Consider the following 22,040-nt stretch of genomic DNA (forward strand, 5'->3'; position numbering starts at 1 on the left):
TGTTGTTACTTTTTGACAGTCAAGCAGCGCTCCGGATTGTTGCAAATCCTGTATTCCATGAGCGAACCAAACACAGAGAAATTGATTGTCAATTTGTAAGGAAAAAATACGAGATGGAATGATACGAACATAGTATGTGTGGACTAATGAACAACTTGCAGATGTGATGACTAAGGAGTTTGGAGTCTAGTACCATGAATATTTGATATCCAAGCTAGGGGTCAGGGATCTCTACCACCCTCCAACTTGAGGGGGAGTGTTGAAGAGATAATCGGTAGTTAGTTAGGAGCTGATAGTTAATATATAAATACATATCAATTGTAATTTTATAATACAATTTTTCATTAATCAAAAACGGATTTATATAAATTTCTTCTTCTTTCACTTTCGCACACCAATTCTTCACTACTGCTGGAGTTCTCAACAAAACTCTAGTAGGTATAAGATAGCATAACCTTTTTCCATTTGCAAAGGTGTAGTTTACGAGTACTCGTCTGAGATCCAACCAAAAATAGCTAATAAATTGATCAATTATTTTTTTGGTGTAATCAATATGTCCTTTGGGTTTGTTTTATGATTCGTGAAGATTAATTTTTTTCTAAATTTGTAATTAATCCTTTTAAGACTATTACTTTTAAAAGTAAGAATAATATTTAATGTATAATTAGTACACAAATCTCATACATCATCAATAAATAATAACATGACACATAAATAACATTTAAAAAATAAACATACTGCATACATATATTTTTTATTCTTTAATCTTTATATTTTCATTACTTTAATCTCCATTATTTTGTAGAGATTTCTAACTTACTAATGTTAATAATTTTTTTTTCGGCAGGGGATATAAAAATTTAATAATAATTGAATTTGACCAAATTACAACATACATTAGGTTTCATGGTACAAATTTTAAAATGAAAAGTGTAAGGAAATATTATCATTATAATTTTACATTATACATTAATAAAAAAGATAGAGTTGAGAAAACAAAATTTATCATTAAAATATTTCTTCTTCGACTTTTAAACATCGCTTCATACTTGCGGAGTTACATAAATAAAAAAAAATTATTTTGATGTTATTGTATGAAAATACTTAAGTATTGAATGTTATTATAATGATAAATTATAATTTAATTAGTATATAATTATAACACCAATTAAATAATAATTAATTTAAAATAAATATTATAATAATTAAAATATTTTTTGATTAAATTGGATTGTAAGTTTAAACGCCTTAAAACACATTTTCTCATAAATCATTCTAAAAATTAATTTGTCGTTGTAAATAAGGTAAGGCTACAATGAAACTAACGTGGTGTCCAATAAAATCACCACGTGGCAAACCAGAATCAACCGTTACTCTTCCGTATTAAATAAGCCAGCGCGTGGTTTCCAAACATGATTCACTATTCAGCCCCCCCCCCCTCTCTCCGATCGCTTTCTCTCACAACAAACCCCAAAGCATAAAACCCAGAAATCCTTATTACGGTTTTAATGACCGTACAGTTCGGGAACAACTGATTTAGAGTCAAATAAACAATCTGGGTCTTTTCTTTTATGCCGGAAAGTAGAAGGCTTTTTAGGAAAAGACGGAGAACTAAGCGAGAGTGATGGGTCAGGCATTTCGTCGAGCGACTGGTAGGCTTCGATCGGTGGACCAAACTCAACCCACAAAACCAAGAAGACCTTTGGGTCCCACCGATGAACAGAAGATATCCAGAGTTTCACAGCATGAAAATCTTGATCATGGTAATTCGTTTCCCCCATTCAAATAAAATGGAAGTTTGAATTTTGTTTTTGAGTTTTTGAGTTTTTTTTTTCCTGTTTTTGACGGGTGATTGAATTGAACTTTTGGGTTTAAAGCAAGTGTTGCAAGAAGTAATCCTGAGAATGTATTGGAAGAAAGAGATCCCAAGTATGACGCAATGCTAAGTCAAATGGTGGGTAGGATTTCAGCTAAGCCTGGTGGCAAACTTGAGATGGGTGAGGTCAGTTCATTAAAGTTGTGTTCTTTTTAGTTTGGTTTTATTTTAACTAATAACAGTTAATTGATGAATGGGATTTATAGCTATAATGGTGTTCAATAGAATCAAAACAATGCCTTAGAGCCTTAGGAATATATTTTTTGGAAGGTTTCCCCTTGAAGGAAATGGGAAGTAAAGACATCCAGATGGTAAACTAGGGAACTATTTGTACAAGGAATTGAACCACAGAACAATTTTTTAAGGCATTTTTGAAGTTTAGAAATTTGATTCATTGACTGGCTGTTCCTTAGAATAGCCATTTTAGTTAAAATCTCCAAAAACATGGAACAGTCATTCCAAACTCTCCCCTCGGAATGGCTACTCTGGATGGCAAGGAATTGGTAACACTTTTTAGGATGAATTTGCTCACTCATCTGTGTAGGTTCTTTTGAAGTGATAAGTGCCAGAATGCAAGTTCACGTTAAAAGAGCGGTTGGTTTAGCTCCAATCTTGAGTAACATTCATATTCATCCCCTCTATTGGAACTTGACTAAGATAGCTAATGACTTTTTTTTTTTTTCCTTTTTCGATTTAAGAATGTGTAGTCCTTATGTTTCTCCTCTAGGTCTTTTACCCCTCTTATACTGTTTAAACTCTCTGCCTTTGTGTTTATTCAACTTCTAGTGCCATTTCTATGAGAACAAATTTTGGGGGATTTGATGAACTTTAGACCTCCACTGATAAGGGAGCACAGAGGTTTTGCCGCTTGTTTACTGGATCTGATAGACTTACGATATTCATTTAAATGGAGCGATGAGTAGCTAATGTAAAGAATTTAGTAAAATGCTTTCACCTGGTATTGGCGGATGTTATCAATTTGTTTATTGTTCATTTTTTCTCTTACAGTTTTGGTTTTGGATACATTGTTCCTTTCTGTTAATGGTGATGGAGAGAGATATTTTTGCTATGATATAGCGTTCTTTTAATGTTGGTTAATAATTAAATACCGACTACTACAGGCATCTGTGGCTGAAAATCCTAGCAGGCCTTTGCCAAAATTGCGGAACACAACGGTTGAGTCAGGACGATATGAAGAAAGGCCCGCACCTCTGGGAACCTTGAATGTGAAACAGCTACGCCACATCATGCTTTTACATCAGGGCAAGGCCGATGATCATGAAGGTCCTATGGATGTTAACCAGATTGCGGAGAAGTTCAGACTGGATGTTGCTCAGGTCCAAACGATCCTGCAATTTATATCCATTCCCCCAGAGGACAACACTAAACCGGAAAAACACTATTAGAGACCACTACTGACTTCCATTTCTTTTGAAACTACAAATTTGGGTTTTCTGTTGAATAAAGTGCCGGTACATTTCAGGAGAAAATTTTGAAGTTTTATCATTTGACAAAGTGGTTTATATTCCTTTGCATGTATAGAGGAACAATTTAGAATGGTTTTGATGTTACGATAAATATACTGTATGATGAATTTATTATGTAATTTTTTATATCCAGTCTTTTTTGAAAGGAAAAAAATAATGCAAGAGTAGGTGTTGTTACGAACCAGAGTTATTGTTTGATTTAAATTATCTTGCAAAGTTGATAAATCAGTCATCATGGCAATATAGGCTTTGCAATAGCATTTCCTTGAGGTTCAAACAGAGGAATAAGAAGCAACTCTACATATTGATTTCACCACTGAATTTTATACTCTAAATCATATAAACTCAATGCTTATGAATGATGACAAAATTGAATGTAATAACAGGATACCTCCCTTCCCTCTCTTTTTTCCCCTTATTCTAAGAGGGCCTTTCAAAAATCCAGGGAAAAGAATGAATTATGTAATAGATGAGAAGGAAAATAAAAATGGAAATCTGGGTTAGGTTGAAGTAAAAATGGACTCTAACCAATCTGATGTAAACTCATAAGCCACAAATGTTACAGCACCAGCTGGTGCAGCTTTGATTGTTGATGGAACAATTCCCTTATAAAGACCATGCCAACCCTCTGACTTCAAAATCCGATGTAAGGCATCAAACAAGTTCCTATAAGCACACTGTTCTACTCGAGCACCGTACTTTGGGTGCCGCTGTAGTCCTTCAATCTGCAACCGACCAATAATAATGAAGTTGCATGAGGTGTTATCATTATTTTAAAAGAAATGTGCAAAGATATGCAACACCTTGGATACGGGATCTAACAGAAAATAGACGGTTATCTAACATTCACAGATTGCTTGATGCTACAGTATAAGATCTCACCTGGAATCTTTTCTTGACTACATCAAGCGGATGACATACAAGTTTTGCGCATGTGCCAGCTGCTAGGCCACAAATGAAAAGTTGAAAACTTGAAAGGCTATCACCCGTGGTTGAGCTTATACTGGATGATCTCAAATTGTTCCAAGCCTAAGATGAAGACATACAAACCAAAACAACATCAGAAAGAGTTCTTTAGAAAATACTTATTCAACCATTCAAACTACAAATAAGAACACACCAAGAGCAAATCAACATTTCAATATATTCAAGAAATGAAATATACTCTTAAAACTTAACCAGCATCACAATATGTGCTAAACTAACACTTTATGAATTTCATAGCTTGTGAGAAACAATAATATAGGAATCACCAAAAATGCGTTATTTACTGTATGCATCATTGTGTGTATATATATTTAACATTAAAAGGCAACTAAACAACTTCCATAAATAACATCCAATTCCCATGTTTCTAAACAGCAAAGAGATTACGGAATACATGAATTGTTTATACCAATCATTTATAGGAAAAGAACCTTTTAAAGTATAAAAGAACTAAAGCCTCACCATGCACCAACGCTTAAACGTATCATATGTTCCAAATTGCAAGCCAGCATAAGGAATGATCTCAACCAGTGTTGGTGACAATCCAGCATACAATCCTCTGAAGCCACGAGTTCTAAGTATATCAAAAATTGCTGAACTCATGTTGGGATATATCTACATGTAAGAGATACAAAATAAATGAGATACTTTGAAGAAATTAAAGCTTTTGCAGTAATATATATGAGGATGCATCGGGTGTTTGCATGCTAGAAATTTTTGCACCTCACTTTACAAGTGATACAACTATAATTTTTTATCCAAAAAGGTTATGAACTCATAATCCTATAAGGAATCAAAAATATATTCCCTTCACACGAATGAAATGTTAACCAAGCAGAAAATAACATCACACCATAAGTCAAATTTAATACCTTAGGTTCACCTTGTGAAGCTAATATAGTCCGCAGAAGATCAAAAGGATAAGATCCAACAGTAGCTGCACACCCTGCTAAGGCACCGCTGATGTAAGAAAGGTAGGGGCTTAAATTAATGTGATCAGCTGCACCATCACAAAACAAGGGGACGACAGATCAAAATGTAAGAAACAACATAAAGCTATCATCGAAAACAATAAAGCCAAATATTCCAATACATCACATATAATGGTGGACATCAAGGACAAAGGATTTGTATGCTTCCATATTAACTAGCTGTACATACAAGATTACTTTCAATATATAGCATAACCTAAAACTTTTACTTTTGATCAGAGCATAGGAAAAGGCACTGTGCAATGTAAATTACCTGTCTTGGAAGAACCAGAAACAAATGTTTTCAATTTGTGCAGAACTGCAAATTGTATGGCAGTGTATGGCATAACCATAAGTAAAGCTGGGACATTACCACGCCAAAAACCCTACAATAAACAAGCACAGTGAAAGGGAAAAAAGAAGAAGCAGCAACTGAGCAATCAGAAAAGAAAAGGCTACCTAACAATGCGGCTAAATATAGAAATTAATAAGCACTCTATATGGACCATTCACAAACATAACCAGTAAAATAGAAGAGGAAACAAACATACAAGTTCACAAGTAAATGGCCTTCATACCGGTAAACCCTCTTCCCTGAATATCTCCTTTGTTGCTTGAAACATTCCAGTGTATTTTGATGATCCTGGAAGATCTCTCCGAATCAAAGCCCATGAAGCTGTTGGCTCCAATTGAACCTATCAGCATAGTGAAAAAAATTCAAAGCATTAATATATACTGAGACACATGGCCAAGGCTGAGATCAAAATTCTTATAAATGAGTGCATATGGAACAAGATGAAGGTTGTATGTCATACAAGGTGGCTAAAATGATGAGAACATGATCAAGATAATTAAACATGGAAAAAGGAGACAAAACTCTCCAATGAGTAGTGAATCTTGACAATATTATATATATGTATGTATATATGTTCTCACGTATCACATGATTACACAATATGATTCACACGATCAGCGTGGGAAGGTCCAAGAAAGGCTTAGTTTTGTCGCTGTTGTGACACCCAATGAAGTGAATTTGTAGGCTAAATATGAACATTATGCAGTCAGTGTTTCAAGGCTGATTTCACTGTCTATATACATATACGCATAGTTATCTCACTCACATACTATGTTTATTACCAGAATTTTTACTTAATCAACTAAGTGAAGCGTGTATTTTGAAATGCAACATTACAAGCTAAACTCATTTGATTTCACCCAACACTCTACCAAGTCTCTAACAACTTGTTCTCTAAGATTTGGTTTGGTAGCAAGGATTGGGAAACTTGTTAAGCTACAACGTAAAAAACTAATATGAACCCTAACAATTAGGTTGACAAGGTTTTTGATCCTTGAACTCTATCAATCATTCATACCAAGCAAAGCCTAAAAAACAATAAAAAAACCCAAAAATAATTTCATAAATATAAGAACAGATATAATAATTCTAATTCTCCTCATATTAACAAAGAAATTGGTTTGACCTGGAATCTTATCTTAATAACATCAAGAGGAGAAGTAACCGTCCGGGAAATGCCACCGGCAATGGCGCCTGCACTAGCATCAAGTAATGCCCTTTTTAATTGCCCTGGCTCTTCCATTGCCAGAGCTTAGCTTTTTTATTAGAAAAAAAGAAAACAAAAAACTTTTCTTTCTCTCGCCCTGTGGATTTAGGCAACCGAATTGAAAACCCAAATTTCAAAAGGGCGAAAGGGATTATAAAGATAAGGCTAGCGAGAGAATGCAGGAGATGAAAAAGAGATCAAGGAGAAAGAAAAAGAAGAAAAAAAAACAAATAGAGAAAAGGAAAAGGGAGGCGGAAATCGGGAAGAGTTGGGGGATAAAGTGAAGAGCCACCATTGAATTAAAGGTGCTTTATGAATAGAAAGGGAGAGGGCGATTAAAGAAATAATCTTTCGCTTTTTGCGGTCTTAATGGATTGAGAAGGGCGATTCCATGTAAAAGAAGCTCAAAGAACACCCAGAAACAAAATACAGTTGAGAATCTTGAGATGGATGATGGGGGTAATATTTTATTATTTGAAAGATTAAATACTAATTATTTTATATAGCTTTTTTTAATTATAAATTCTTAACTTAATTGATATCATTATTATTATTATAGTAATAAAAAAATATATTTTAATGCACTCAAAAGCATATTTTTTTATTATAATAATAATATTTGTATCAGTCAGATTAAAACTTAATCAGTAAGTATTAGATTTTTTTAATTTTGTTTTTCTCAAAGAATTGAGAAAGTTCATTTGTTTCTTAATAATTTTCTTTCAGAACTTGTGTTCAATGTTAGTGTTTCATATTTAATTTCTAAAGTAAGATAGTCAATAGCAGTGACTCTTTCTTGATGGACCACCAATGGACACACTCTTTATTTATCCCTCTAGGATATTACTTGTACTACATATGGACTTCATTTTTTTTTATATTTCATTTATGATTTATGTTTAATATTCGAGTTTTTTTTTAATAATATCGTCTTTAATATTTCAACTCAAATCTGTTTTTAAATTTATATGTTCTATTGCTACACATAACACTTATTAATAGAGTTTTAAAAAATAACATTCATAGAATATAGTATATATATATAAATAGAATATATCATTTATATTATTATTTAAAACAACAAATATTTTTATAAAACAAAAGAATATATAACTTTAAGGGTTTTTTTTTATTGTTGTTGTTGTTTGCATACAATTTAAAAATATATATTTACATGATAGGATTTCAATTTGATATCTCAAAATCTTCTTTTATTTGATTTTTACCATGTCAATTTAAAATCACCTTTGATTTTCATATCAAGTGTGTCATAACCTAATGTTAAAAATTTACTTATAAAATTTAGTACATTGTCATTAGAATTTTTAGACTTCATAAGTAGTGTCAGGGGATTGACAAATATCCTATAGAGTTATAATGAATATTTAAAAAAAAAAAGAGAGATGTGCCAATTTTTTAAAGTTACTTGTAAAATAAAAAAAGTATATTGTCTGTAAATTAAATACTAACCATTTTCAAAATACTAATATTTTTATTTATTTTATTCAGATAAATAATTTTTAAAAAAAAAGGTATTGAAATTTCATGAGTTAAAATTTATTATAAAAATTGAATAATGATTTAAAAGCGAGGAATATAAAAAATATATAATATGATATCAATTATTTTTAATAATGTAAAACATAGGACTATATATTAATTAAGAATGTGCTCGAAATAAAGGATAATAAATATGTAGTGATAAGTAAGAAAAAGTAAATAAATTGTTTATTTTGGATAAAAAGAATAATTTATCTTCCACTCTCGATATCTACAATAATCTTTATTATTCATAATACTTTCTCTTAATATCTATGTCTTGTTAAAATTTAATGGGATAAAAAATTGAATGAACGAAAATAATACAAAATATCAACATTACTATTTGATATTCATATAAAATTCCTTAGTGATTCATTAAATTAACTTGTTATACCCTTATCTAAGCTTAGACACATGGTAGCACGAGAAGTGGTCCAAGAAGCACCTGTAGATGACTCTCTTTTTGGTACCATTCAACTGGTCACCCAATGACCAACCACTCTCACATTGCCCATAGGGAGACCATTCGTCTTCAGCCACTTGATGTACCATCCATCATGGACGGTATTAACATCACACTCTCATCCTTAAGAGGGGACCATTGAGGCTTAACAACTCCATACTACCTCAGTAAAGCGAATGTTAAAGTAGGCCTATGCAATACTACACTTGACAACAATAGACATATAATAGACCTACCACTTGGCCAACCACACAAGTAGGTCACCATCCGTACTGTCAATGACGTGACACTATTAGGCAATGGGACCTTTCCCTTATATATACTTCAATCCATGATGAGTGGGGGATCTCTCTTTTCCTCTCTTTTTACTCCCTTAAACCATATACCCTAGCACTCCACAATTCCTCTACTTATCTCCCTTCTCCTTCCTTCCTACTCTTCCTACTCCGACTTTTCGCCTGTAATAGTTGAACCGTCCCCCTCATCATCATCACCATCATCTCTTTCGTATCTCCTCTTTGTTAAACACTAGTATCAACAAGACTATAACAACATCTATTTAGATGCATATCAAGTTTTTTCGTGAACTACCAAACTAATAAGATATTTAGAAGTGATTGTATCTATCATAAGAGAATAACTTTATTCATAGTCGATGCCAATATTTTACAAAAACCACAGTGTTACAAATCTTACTTTATATCTTAAAAAATTAATTTTTTGTAACTTTATTTTTGCAAAAAATTTATTTGTACCCCACTAACTTTATACTTGTAGATATTTGGATTATAAGTAAAAAAGGCTTAAGATTTTGTAAATGAACCCAATGCCCTATAACGTTATTCCAAATCTAGAATGTCGTCAATGCCCAAAAGGTTGCCCTCAACAAACCCAATTAAGCATGAAGATGGATGAGCGTGGGAAAGGCCAATAAAAAAGATGCAGTTGATATCGAAATGAAGGTCATAACAAGTGTAAATGTCCATTATGAATGCACAGGGGGTTGAGATTTGAGGTTTCAACTTATATTCGTTGTATGAATTAAACAAATATTTTAAGCCTAAATGTTAGAAGCACCCTTGTATTTTTTTTGAGAAAACTAATAAAAAACTTTTCAGTGTAAAAGGCAATAGATTAAGCTTTAGATGTAAAAAATACATCAATTAAGATCTTTCACTAAAGTTTTCGATTATTGATCATTAATGTATTGACGTGGTTATTAATAGCTCTTGAATCAACTATTGTGATGTTGATATGGTGGTCCATGAAAGCAAAAAGTTAAGAAAAAAAAAATCAAACTTTCAAGGTTTATTTTAAACTTAGGTTTTTTTTTAAAGTTATAAAAAAAGAAAATCTTAATTTTTTTACAATATATTTAGAATTTGTAAAAGAAATATAAAAATTATATATTAAAAAAGGGTAAACTACAAAAATACTCACTTTTGTTTGTCTCAAATTATATTGTAGTCACTTACGTTTGAATTGTTACGTTTTAGTCACTTACGTTATCGTTTTGTTATGAAGTGATCACTTTATTGTCAAGCTCCGTTACTTCTCTAATGGCAGTCTTATGTGGCAATCTAAATTGGTTTTAAATGCCAACTTAAATGTTCAGCTGGGATGAGAATAAAATTTTATATTTTTACGAAAATAGAATGTAAAATTTTACCATAAAACTTAATTTTCTCCTGTTTGAAAAGAAGCAAAAGTTAAGTTTTGGAAAATTACAAAGGAGAAGGAGAAGGAGAAACGGACGCTTGTAACTTCTAGATAACAGTCAGAGGTAAGGGCAATAGTGCAATGCATGCCTATTCGCCTAGTGACGTGATGACATTGGGAGTGGCACACTATGCTCTGCCAATAGTCTTCTAAACTCATTTTCCAATTTATCCAATAAAACATCCAAAAGGCCTCCATCAAGATGTACTTTTTTCCCATCATTTTGCAACTCCCTTGAGTATGTCTTCAAATTCGATAGGTACATTCCATTAGCAACTCTGTTATCCTCCAAATACTCAATTATATCTTCCAACCATTGAATTGCCAATCCACAATTATCACCCAGAAACCTTAATTCGAGGCATTTCAACACTGATAAATACCTAGGAAGATCATTCCTGGGATCTGATAGCAGGGACTTTTCAAGTCCACGAACGACTTCAAAAAATTCAAGCACTGTCGCAGCAGGGCCCGCAACTTGATTAAATGCCCCCCGACGGCAACAAGTGCATCCTTGCCGGCACGAATCAGGCGAACAACAGCTTCTAAGGAAGGCAATCTTTGGTTGATCTCCTCTAACCTAGGTCCAGCCTTTTCAAGAGCCAATCCTAGGGTTCTTGATTTCTCTAAGCTAAGCTTTAGTGACTTTCTAACAGTTATCAAATTATCAATACAAAAATTGTTCTTGCAGTCGTTACCAGATACAGATTGGTCCATCTTAACCCTTGAAGAAAAATCCTAATCAAGGATTGCTTGCAACTTCTACTTCTTCTTCTCTTTCGTTGTGCTCTTCTCTTCTCTTTTCTGATGGTAATTTTCCAAAACACAGCTATTGCTTCTTTTTAAACAAGAGAAAATTGGGGTTTACGAAAAAATTTGTATTCTATTTTCATAAAAAAAAATTAAAAACCATTTTCATCCTAACTGGACATCCAAGTTGACATTTAAAACTCATTTAGACTGCCACATAGGACTGCCGTTAGGGAGGTAACAAAACTTAACAAAACATAACATAAGTAACTAAACGTAACATTTCAAATATGAGTAATTAAAATGTAATCTGAAAAAAAAAGTAACTATTTTTATAATTTACCCTTTAAAAAAGTGATAGTGTGGTTTTTGCTTTTCTTATTATCACACAAAAGATAAATCCCATTTAAATTATAAAATAAAACGTAGTTTTCTTGCTACCCTTTGCCTCTTTAAATTTCCTTTTATTTTGCCCAAACTTTAAAAAATGATAAACGTAGTTTTCTTGCTACCCTTTTCTTCTTTAATTTCTTTAATTTTGCTCTAACTTTTCTAAGAACAGAGTTTCACTATTACATGAATACTTCACCCCCCCCCCCACCTCTCTTTTTCCCTTTATTGTAACCTAATCAACAACTCTTAGCATATTAGACTTTATCACCATTCTTCATTAGTTTCAATGGTCACGCCAGGTGCAAATTTAGAGGTCAAGTAGGGATTTTAACCCTCAAAATAAAAAATCTATATAAACTTCTTAAAAAATATTTAAAATATAAATTAGTATAAAGTTATATTGCTCTTTTCGCCTTTTTAAAATGAAAAAAAAATCTATTAAATTCATTAAACAAATAAATAAAATTTTAAACTAATACATAATAAAATTATATTTTAATCTTTAAAAAATTTATAATTCAATTCCGAGTTTATTAAAAAGATGCTGGCTACTCGCCCATTACTGACCTTAATGCATTCATTGGTGATTGACTCAGCACCCATGACTAATGCCATTCTTTTCCATGCATTTAAAGCTACTCTCTTTACTGAATCTCGATTGTTCGGTCATCTTCCTTGGATCTTTGCTCATCATCATCGTTGTAGTTCATAAGTCAAAACACACACACACCATCCACATACATAGCAGCCCTGTTGTTTCTACTCACAAATTCCACAACTCTTAACAACCTTTCCTTTTTTACGAGTTGATTAATTGTGCATATTGTTAAGGGTTTTTGGGTTTTAATTTTGTGCTTCATTTGCGTTGAATATTAAGGGTTTATTCCCCTTTAATAAAATTCACAAATAATTTCCTACTGTTTTATTCATTTGTCTGATCATCTATTTTGACAACTAAGTTTTGAACAAAAATCCATCGATTCCACTTGAAGAGGCAAATCATAGAAGGGAAATGGGCAAAAGAGTTCAGCAGAGACAATGACTCATTTGTTGAGAGTTTCATTTCTAAAATGACTAGAAATGGCATAAATTTGAAGAAAACTAAGGCTTTTTGTTAGCTAGAGAGGGAATATGTTGGGATCGACCCGTATAAACAACAAGATAATAAAAATAAAGAAGAATGAACTCAAATATTTTACGTGAAAATCCTCTAAAGGGAATAAAAAATCACGGGCAAAGGACGCTTTAGCTTTTCACTAATGAGTAAACAAATAAGAGTACAATATGGAGAAAATAAACCTAAATGTACTAAACGTACAAAACCATACACCGAAAATAAAGCTCTAACTCTCATAGAGTTCTTTCAAAAAACTCATTTGCGACTACATCTTGACACCCTCCCCCCTAAAAAAAAAATTGAAGTACTACATCTTTAATTGTCTCTCAATTGGCATCACGAATCAGGGATGCAATGGCCACCTTAAATTGGTTAAAACTAGAGTCCTAATATAATTATAATATTCCTAAAATAACCAGAGTTTAACTAGAAGAAGAAACTTGATTGAGTTTGGGAACACGTCATCATGTCACCACGTCATTTTCTTCTTGTCGGGATGTCGTCTCATAAATACAAGGTACACCCCACAAAATAGAAGAAGAAAATAAGAAAGAGAGGGGGTAAAAGTATTGTGGAGGTTTTTGTATCAAGAGTCGGATTATATTTTATCTCATTTATTCGAAAAATGAACAAATTAGTCCAAATACGTTAAATTAAAGAGCAACTTGGTCATTTCTATTATATATTTCATCTAATTCTACTGTTAAAAACTAGCGTGACTAATATAATAACCAAACAGTTACACGTAGCATACCATGTACCTCATTCTAACATACAGAGACCAATTTTTATAGTAGCAATGGATGAAATTTTTAACAAGAAGACCAGTTTACTCTTTGATCTAATATATAAGGACTAATTTGTCCATTCTTTTAATAGAGGGGGCAAAATGCAATTTGATTTCTAGTACAAGTGAGATCGATCGGTATATATGATTTAAATATTGAATTCAATACTTTGATTGTTTTACACTTACAGGAAACTATTATTATGTATTAGAAATGAATTTAAATGAGGAAATAAATTATGTTTTCAGCTTATTCCATTTTCATCCTTTAACTATGCTGATGTTTAAAATAAGGGATAAATTTTAAAATTATACATGAATTTTAATTTGGTACAATTATGAACGTGAAACTTTAATTGTGGTTCAAATGTATACTTGAAATTTTAATTTTGATTTAATCATACACATTTAAAGAAATAAATACATCACTTTATTTTTATATTGGATAAATATAATTATTTATATGTGCAATATATAAACATAAAATGATGCTATATCAATAATTGTGTTAATAATTTATAAAAATTGGATCAAATCAAAATTTCATGTATAAAATTACACAAAATCAAAATTCATGTATATAATTACACATTAAACCATAATTCATATATAATTTTGATATTTTTCCCTTAGAACAATAATTAAATTGAGTCAAAAATCACAACTGTTTGTAAAATAATTATTTCATACAAAACATGGCAATCATATATATATATTATGTTGTATTATTCCTTATGTCTTTTGTCTCATTCAAAATCAAGGCCTCAAATCACTTGTATATATAAACCTTACAATCCCATAACTCCATTGAATCCATCCCAAAGAGCCTTGGCATATAGCTGCTATACATCTCTCTTTTAATAGTAACCCAAGTTATAGCTTTCTTGTTAGATAAACGGTATAATTCGTTTAAATGGAATTGAGTCTCATCCTCGTAAAAAGTTTGTATTCGTTCTTTATAATGAAGTGATCATTTTTTATGATGTTCTCGAGACTAAATTCGTATCTCTCTGGTGGGAAAGATATCATGATGATCCTACTATTCTTCAATTTCACAAAGAATCCACCACCCATATTATCTCTATTCCTGATCGATAAAGAATGAGACAGATGAATGTGGAAGCGGATAATAAAGTTTGTCAAAGTCACGAATTTGACTTAGGGCTCTAGATGTTCGGAAAGAAACTTGGAACACAATCAAATCCAAATTCAATAAAACAATTCAAAAGAAACTAAGATAATTAAAATAGAATAATAAATCTACTATTTGAACAATAAGGAAGAAAATAAAAAAGATAGATGGAAAGATAGAATATTGTATATAGAAGTCCTAAGAAACCTTGGAAACACGAAGAATCCACAACCCCCTTCAAGCAGCTCTAATTTCCCCTCCAAGAAAGAAAACTTGGCAAGAAAAAGTTTGAAAATGATCCCCATAATCTGAAAAGATTGTTAAAACCCTTCTAAAAGAAACTCAAGAGAAATTTTTGAAAAAAAACTCAAAGAGAATTTATAAACTCTAAGAGAAGTTGGAATAATAATGAATTGTATGAACTGTGTACAATACAAAGGTCTATATATAGGCTAGCTAAATTAAATCTAAATAAAAGTCTTAAGTATACTAGAGCTCTAATTTAATCTAAACAAGAAATGGTTTTAAACTGAATTTTTTCGTTAACATAAAACTCCTAAATAACTTAAAATAATTAATAATTATAAAAAATTTGGAATAAAATAATAATAATAAAATAATAAGATCTGATAAATACAATATTTGGCACATATAATAAAAATTCAGCCTAAAACTCAAACCCAATATGATTTAAACTCGAATTAAAAGCTCGAAATTTGTAATTCCCGTCATTATCCGATCAGAAATTCTACTTGCACAGTCTTTACTAAAACAGTCATAACTTGAGCTCTCGAACTCAAAATCGAGTGATTCAAAATGCGTTTTGTAGCAAATAGATAGATATTCAAACGCCATGAGACATCTCAACCCAGAAATGCCAGGACCCTATCCAAAAAGTTACAAATCCGGTAAGTTATCTTTGTGAAATGATTTCGATTAGCATAGTTAATTAAAACTCTTGTTTAATATAGCTTTGGATGTCTACTTTACCTTTTTTAAATCTCTGAATCTTGAAAAAGACTGAGAGAACCAGAATTGAAGATTGGAATTGCCTAGTTGATCACTTGTGTGATAGAATAAAATTGTGTGGTTGTAGCACCCCAAACCCGGCCCAGTCGTTAAGGCCGAATTCGACGTGCCACTTTGAAGTCAAAAACCCGTGTTCCCTTTTTAGTGTTTTAAAAAAACCGACTTTTGTCAAACTAACCAAGTGAATGGAAGCTGGGCACCAGGTAGGTATCCATAACAGAGGAGGTGAGCCATGAAGGCTGCTTAAGTACCAAGCTCTCTGATTGGATCCAATCCTAGACATGCCCATATCCATTGCCACACTTGGTTATAACAAGTTGAAATTTCTTTGAGTGATTATCTTTGGTAAATCGAGTATTCATGACGTCGTGTTATTTTAAAAAAAAACAAGTATCGTTTTGAAATCACGCCCTAAGTCTAGCCCATTTGAATTAGTATCCATCAATTTAAAGTTGTTTTTAATAATATAATCCCATAAAAATCAAAGAAGAAAATAAAGTTAAAATGGCCTTATTACAACCCAAAAATTAAATAGCAATTAAAAATAACTTAAGAAAACCAGTCTCTTTTTCAAACCCAAAAGTATTCACTATGGCCACTCTGAATCCCCTCCGGCTCCAAGTCACCCACATCAAGGCTCACCTGCAAGGTTAAAGAAGGGGTGAGTTTGGGGAAACTCAGTGTGTAAGGAAAACCCATTCAAAGCCCAAGTCAGCTCAAGCCTATTGGGCCTAAGCCCATTTAGGTAACAGTGGTATTGGGCCAGAGCCCTTTTCAGATTACAATAAACTGGGCCTTAGCCCCTTATTCAGATAACAGTATGGCCCATAGGCCTATTTCAAAATACATGCAACACCAGTAAACATATGCAAGCCCATTTGGGGAGACTACTCAACCCACCAACCACTACACTCCACCCGTACCAGCCATACACTCCATGTGGGGAATAGCTCAACCCACCCAGCCCAACACTCCACAGTTGCAGCCTTGCTGCTCAGTTAACAGTAAATTGAGGCAAAGGCTCCAGTACGTGGACAAGCCACTTTCAGTACTTCCTCCGTCAATATCCCAATCCCATGCATCAGATAATAACAACATGGCATGCAGTAAATAACAACAGTCAAACATGCATTTAGGTCAATTTAACCCTATGGGTATTTCGGTAATTTATCTCCTAGGGGTAAAACTGTAAATTTTTCATTTTTAAAGGTATTTCAGTAATTTATCTATTTTAGGATTTTTCATGCATATTCTTACCTTTCACATACTAACAAAATCACTACCGAAGGTTCTTACCGAATTGGGCCCGTTGGCCCATCATTCCAATTTTGGCCCATTAAGCCCAAAAATATCGAGGGCACAGAAATCATGCACTTTGCAGTCCAAACATTTCAACTTACCAAAAACATTAATCGATTTACCTCACGAGCATTCGCACACTCACAAATCTACAAAATACCGGTTTTCGGCATTTCGGCTTTTTGACTTTTGCCGATCTAGACTAAGAAAGAGGGTGTTAGTTACACACCTGTTTGCGACGATATGCTGACGAGATCCACACACGAACCGCCTACAATTGGATTACTAACACGTTAATCTAACTATTCAAATACAAACTACGTATTAACCCCTTACAATATTCGGCCAACCACACCTACAGATCATAGTAAGCTTATAAGAAATCAATAAGCAACTCATTAACAAATTTTTGTCAATGTTTACCACATAATCATAATTTCACTGCAAGCTGTCTTCCTGAGCAACAGTCACTAAATCATTTATAACTGGAGCTACGAAACTTCAAATCAAGTGCCGTTAATTTTCCCTGGAAATAGACTCATATATCTTCTATCCATAAAATTTTCAGAATTTTTGGTATGGCCAATCAATACCAGATTTTTCTTAAATTTTCCCATGTTTCACTGTTTGACTAATCTGACCACTCTTCATTACGAATCAAATTTCTCATTGTATAGAATTCAAAATATGTTCTCGTTTATTCCATTTGAAACTAGACTCATTAAGATTTAATTACATAATTTATGCAGCTTCTAACTCATCTCCCACAATTTATGGTGATTTTCCAAAGTCACGTTACTGCTGCTGTCCCAAGCAGATTTATTACCAAATCATTCTTTCACACCTAATTTGCATGCTTGTTATTTAAACATGTATATCACCAATCAATCATCACATATCTATGATTTTACTTAAGTATAATCTCTATTTCATCATTTTAAAGCACAACATGTTAGCCGATTTTTGCCCTTAGCATCTAAGGCACATGCATGCTCATTTGTTTGGCTCAACTTTACCTATCTTCCATTTTTTCATCAAAAGAACATGAAACAACAAACATTTCCTTCATTTTAATTCATGACTAAATGCTCACAACACAACAAAAAACCAAAATATGCTTCAAGAGTTAAGATAGAATCAAGAACAACTCATGAACATCAAGATAGAAGCAAACTACCATGAACTTACCTTCAATTTTCTTCCCCAAGTGACCGAACATTCAAGAGCTTTCTCCTCTCCTTTCTCTTCTCTAACTTTCGGCTATGATGAACAAAGATGGACAAAACTTTGTTCTTTTCACCCCTTTTTCTTTTAATAAAATTTCATATTTCATCCATTTAATTCTTTAATACAAAAGACATGAAATTCCCATCATGGAACATTTACCTAAACCATTATCATGGAACATTTACCTAACCCATTATCATGGAATATTTACCTAATCCATTATCATGGAACATTTACCTAACACATTATCAATTTGTATCAATTTGTACCATAAATTATGGATATCAAGTGCTTATATTGTCTACAACAACATGATGGCTGGCCACTTCATGTAAAATGGGAGGTTTGTCATGCAAATCCTCCTATTTTGCACTCCTATTTATTTGGCCACTTCAATTTAGCCTATAGCATTTTTAAACATTTCCACATAGGTTCTATTTCATAATTTCACCCCCTTTTTTCTTATGGGACAAAAATTAACTAAAATTGTCGGGTTCTATCTTAAGCTTGGGCCTTCTAGAAGCCCACTAACATAATTAAACTTATGCCAACATTCACAGAATTCCCGAAAATTGGGGCGTTACAGTGGTGAGTGTTTCTAAGAGGGATTTGGTAAATTAACCCTCAATTATGTTTAATTAGTATCTTAATTAAAGATTAAAATTAATTAATTATGAATGAATGGTCGATTTTGCAAGATTGGTATTAGATGTGCAAAAAAATTGAATTTGTATTGAAAGAAATGGTTGATTTCGTACTGGTTGTGGACTTACATATGTTGCAGACACACCATAGCTTGAAAGAGCATCCCGTTATTAACTCTTATGAGTTTCCCGTTACATGGTTCTTGCGAGCTTCCCGTTATTAGCTCTTCGGAGCATCCTGATCGGTTGTGATCCTACATGTGTTGCGAACACACTGCAGCTCTTATGAGCGTCCCATTATATGGCTTTTTGGAGCTTTCTGTTTAAAGGCTCTCCAGAGCTTCCCGATTTAATGGCTTTTTGGAGCTACCCGTTAATGGCTCACATGAGTTTCCTGAGTATGATCTTATGAGTTTCCTGTTATAGCTTGGATAAGCTTCCCGTTATATGGCTCTCTTGAGCTTCCCGTTTATGTGCTTTTATAAGCATTCCTGAATATGAGTTGACGGATTTACAGTAATGTACACTTCGTGTGTACTACCCATATATCTATCGAGATTTCAAAGGATTCAACGAGTGAAACTCTGATATAAGTTAAGATGAATTTCTAAATAGATTGTTACCCGTATTTACATGTAAACATGATAATTGATGAGCTCATCCTTGTATTTGTTATTCACATGGAATACATGACTGATAAGTTTGATGAGGTTGCGTGTTTTAGGCTATTAGCCAAATTTACTTGGATGCACTTTATAAGTTTATTTTAATTAAAATGAATGTTAAGTTAATTTTCCGTTATACGAACTTACTAAGCATTAAATGCTTACTCTATTTTATTTCCTCTGTTTTATAGTACTTGGAAGCTCATAAAAGTTGGATGTGGGTCAGAGTAACATCATACTATCCTTCAGCTCGTTTTGGTATAAATAGCAAACTTTATTTTGGTATAATGGCATGTGTAGGTTAAATTGGTCAAATGATGGCTTATAAATATTTGGTTGTAATTAGCCATTGGAATGGCTAGTGATGGTATGTTTTAATATATATATATATGTATGAGATCATAATTTGTATAAATGGGTGCTTGGATTGATATATAAGGTATAAACATGCCTAAATGAGTATTTGACTAATTTAGTAAGTTGGACACTTGAATAATTGTGATAATATATCATACATAAGACTTAGTTTGGCTTGGTTTAAATGCTTTGGATTGGTTGATGAATGTATTCAAGTGTTGGTGTAGGTGGAAGACATAGTGAGTGAGAAAAGTGGCCTTGAAAATGGCCTATTTTCGTCCACACGGGCATGTGTCTCAGCCGTGTGTGGCACACGGTCATGCGCACGGACGTGTGGTTTGGCCGTGTATCTCCTGCATCTTTAAAGTTAAGAAACAGAATGCTTAAGTAGTGCCACACGGGCAGAGACACGGGCATGTGTCTCAGTCGTACGTGTTACACAGCCTAGCATACGGGCGTGTGTCTTAGCCGTGTGACGCCTGCACTTATTTAATGCAAATTAAATTGTTCACAGGGCCTAACACACGGGCATGTGGCTTGGCCGTGTGACTCAAGTCAGTAAGCAACCTAAATTGGGCACGAGCTGGGACACGGCCGTGTGCCCCTATTTCGATTGCCCACACGGCCTGGCCACATGGGCATGTGTCCCCAACACCTAGGAAAAATTTTGAAATTTCGCAAAAAATTCTCTGAGTTTCCGGTTTAGTTCCCACTTGTTTCTAATGCATAAATTGGGCCTCGATGGCCCATTTAAGGGATATTATGATTGAATATGTTTGATTTTGGATATGAATAGTAAATGTTATGAATTAACTATATTTGATCTATAAACTTCGGTAATGCTTCGTAACCCTATTCCGGCAACATATATGGGTTAAGGGTGTAACATGATATGTTCAAATGATAAATTGCATGCCTATAATGTATTGTAAGTTGTTGGTATGAACTTAAATAAGAATGCTCTATGAATTGAAATTGGATTGAATGTATGCATTTGTTTTAAATTTTGTATTGTTTTGGTTTGAATCATGAAAATACCACCGGGTGTATTTGCTCAATGTACGGTTTGTTTTCTCCGTGCACATGTATAATAGATTCTTAGTCGTTCGTGCAACAAATCTAGCATCCAACAAACGTTTCCCGACTTAACAAAGCTTGTATAAGTTCTATTTTGTTTTAAGTATGGCATGTACCTAAGTTGATTCAAATTTTGGTACAAAACTATGTTTATACACTTTTGGTTTAGAAGGTTAATGTATGAACTTGGTTAATAGAATACAATATGTAAATGGATGCAAATATGTTTTGAAATGGCATGAAATGTTGTAATTGCCAATAACCTTGGTGAATAGGTATGAATGTTTAAGGTTTTGAATGAATTGTACTAATTAGTTACTTATAGGTGACATGGTATTGGTACACCATTGTCAAAGGTATTTTGTTAAGTTTGAGACTTAGAGATTACATGTTTTGATTGAAAATGTGGTTTGATTTTTTACATATGTACTTGTTTGTAAAGTGCAGGCTAAAGTTTCATTTGGAAATTGTAGAAATAGGATGTCATGTCGCGACGAGATTAGGCCACCATGCCACGACACGACATCAAGCATGGGTCGTTGGAACAAGACCTAGTCAGTATGTTACGTCATGACAAGGAACCTTTTAACATCACAACATCAACCAGAAATTTTGAAAATGTGACAATTAGACTTAATTCGACCTTGAGTTAGCATTAGAGTTATCGTAAGCTCGTATAAGACCCGAAAATGAATACAAATAGTTTTATATACTTGTTTAATTTTATATTGGGATGTTTATGTTATAAATTGAACTATGGTTTCATCACAGTTGCTCCAGCAACGAATGTGGCACCTTGTAACTCGGACTCAACGATCGGGTTGGGTATGGGGTGTTGTATATTCACCTTATAGTAAATTAATAAAGAGTTACAAAAAATATACATCATATAGTTTTATAATTTTTGTTGATGATAGGAATCAACAAGGAAAAAAAAGGTAGAAGAAGAGGTGGTT

At 32.9% G+C, this 22,040-nt stretch overlaps 2 protein-coding genes across 3 annotated transcripts; one reads left to right on the top strand and one right to left on the bottom strand.

Moving 5' to 3' along the window:
- The first annotated feature begins 1,410 nt into the window (after positions 1-1,410).
- LOC107938295 (uncharacterized) lies at positions 1,411-3,547 on the top strand. Its single transcript, XM_016871389.2, has 3 exons — positions 1,411-1,763; positions 1,878-2,002; positions 2,998-3,547. Exons 1-3 carry the CDS (start codon positions 1,625-1,627, stop codon positions 3,280-3,282), a joined length of 549 nt encoding a protein of 182 aa, XP_016726878.1. The 5' UTR covers positions 1,411-1,624; the 3' UTR covers positions 3,283-3,547.
- Positions 3,548-3,648: 101 nt separating this feature from the next.
- Positions 3,649-7,343, bottom strand: LOC107938294 (mitochondrial thiamine diphosphate carrier 2). Of its 2 annotated transcripts, none has more exons than XM_016871388.2 (7): positions 6,803-7,343; positions 5,900-6,016; positions 5,596-5,707; positions 5,223-5,350; positions 4,813-4,965; positions 4,246-4,392; positions 3,649-4,088 (listed from the first exon to the last, which is right to left on the bottom strand). In XM_016871388.2, exons 1-7 carry the CDS (start codon positions 6,917-6,919, stop codon positions 3,864-3,866), a joined length of 999 nt encoding a protein of 332 aa, XP_016726877.1. In that variant the 5' UTR covers positions 6,920-7,343; the 3' UTR covers positions 3,649-3,863. The 2 variants fall into 2 exon arrangements, with proteins under 2 accessions (XP_016726877.1, XP_040945762.1); XM_041089828.1 differs by having other exon boundaries at positions 5,900-6,027; positions 6,815-7,011.
- Between the last annotated feature and the right edge of the window lie 14,697 nt (positions 7,344-22,040).

This window comes from Gossypium hirsutum, chromosome A02, assembly GCF_007990345.1.
Source record: "Gossypium hirsutum isolate 1008001.06 chromosome A02, Gossypium_hirsutum_v2.1, whole genome shotgun sequence".
Taxonomy (NCBI): domain Eukaryota; kingdom Viridiplantae; phylum Streptophyta; class Magnoliopsida; order Malvales; family Malvaceae; genus Gossypium; species Gossypium hirsutum.